At 56.8% G+C, this 454-nt stretch overlaps 1 protein-coding gene across 1 annotated transcript in view; it reads left to right on the forward strand.

The window, feature by feature from the left end:
• Positions 1-75, forward strand: part of LOC104537202 (sodium/calcium exchanger 3-like) — a gene marked incomplete at its 5' end in the record, with an annotated part of 20,176 nt that extends 20,101 nt beyond the window's left edge. The window contains 1 exon segment of the mRNA XM_010180015.1: positions 1-75. This exon segment is cut by the window's left edge and continues 16 nt beyond it. Coding sequence (XP_010178317.1) covers positions 1-75 — 75 coding nt within the window.
• Positions 76-454: the final 379 nt, after the last annotated feature.

The raw sequence follows: 454 nt of genomic DNA on the forward strand, positions 1-454 counted from the left end.
CTCTTCGTCAGCCTCTGGCTGCTGTACATCCTCTTCGCCACCCTGGAGGCCTACTGCTACATCAAGGGGTTTTAGGCGGTGGAGGGACGGTGCCGCCGGGAGGAGGGACCCTCTCCTCCGTTACCTCACCGGACACCGGTCCTGGAAGCGCGGTTTCACCAGAGGGGTGGTTTGTCTGTCGGGCGCTGCCGCTGCCCTCATGGTCGGACGGCTGGGCGCCAAGAAGGGCAAAACCATCACAGAGGGGGGAAAAAAAAACCAACAACAAAAAAAACCACCCCAAAACCCACCCAAAATGATACAAAAGGAAAGAAAGCAACAATGGCAAGTGTTGAAATCAAACAAACCACAGTAAACCCAGCCACTGACCCCACTCAAGAAGTTTCAGCCATCTCCAAAGGCCTCCTCTCCCGCAGGGGCTTGTCTCCATTCCCCCCAAGCACCCGTCCGCTGT

This window comes from Mesitornis unicolor, unplaced genomic scaffold (assembly GCF_000695765.1).
Source record: "Mesitornis unicolor isolate BGI_N332 unplaced genomic scaffold, ASM69576v1 scaffold11452, whole genome shotgun sequence".
Lineage (NCBI taxonomy): Eukaryota > Metazoa > Chordata > Aves > Mesitornithiformes > Mesitornithidae > Mesitornis > Mesitornis unicolor.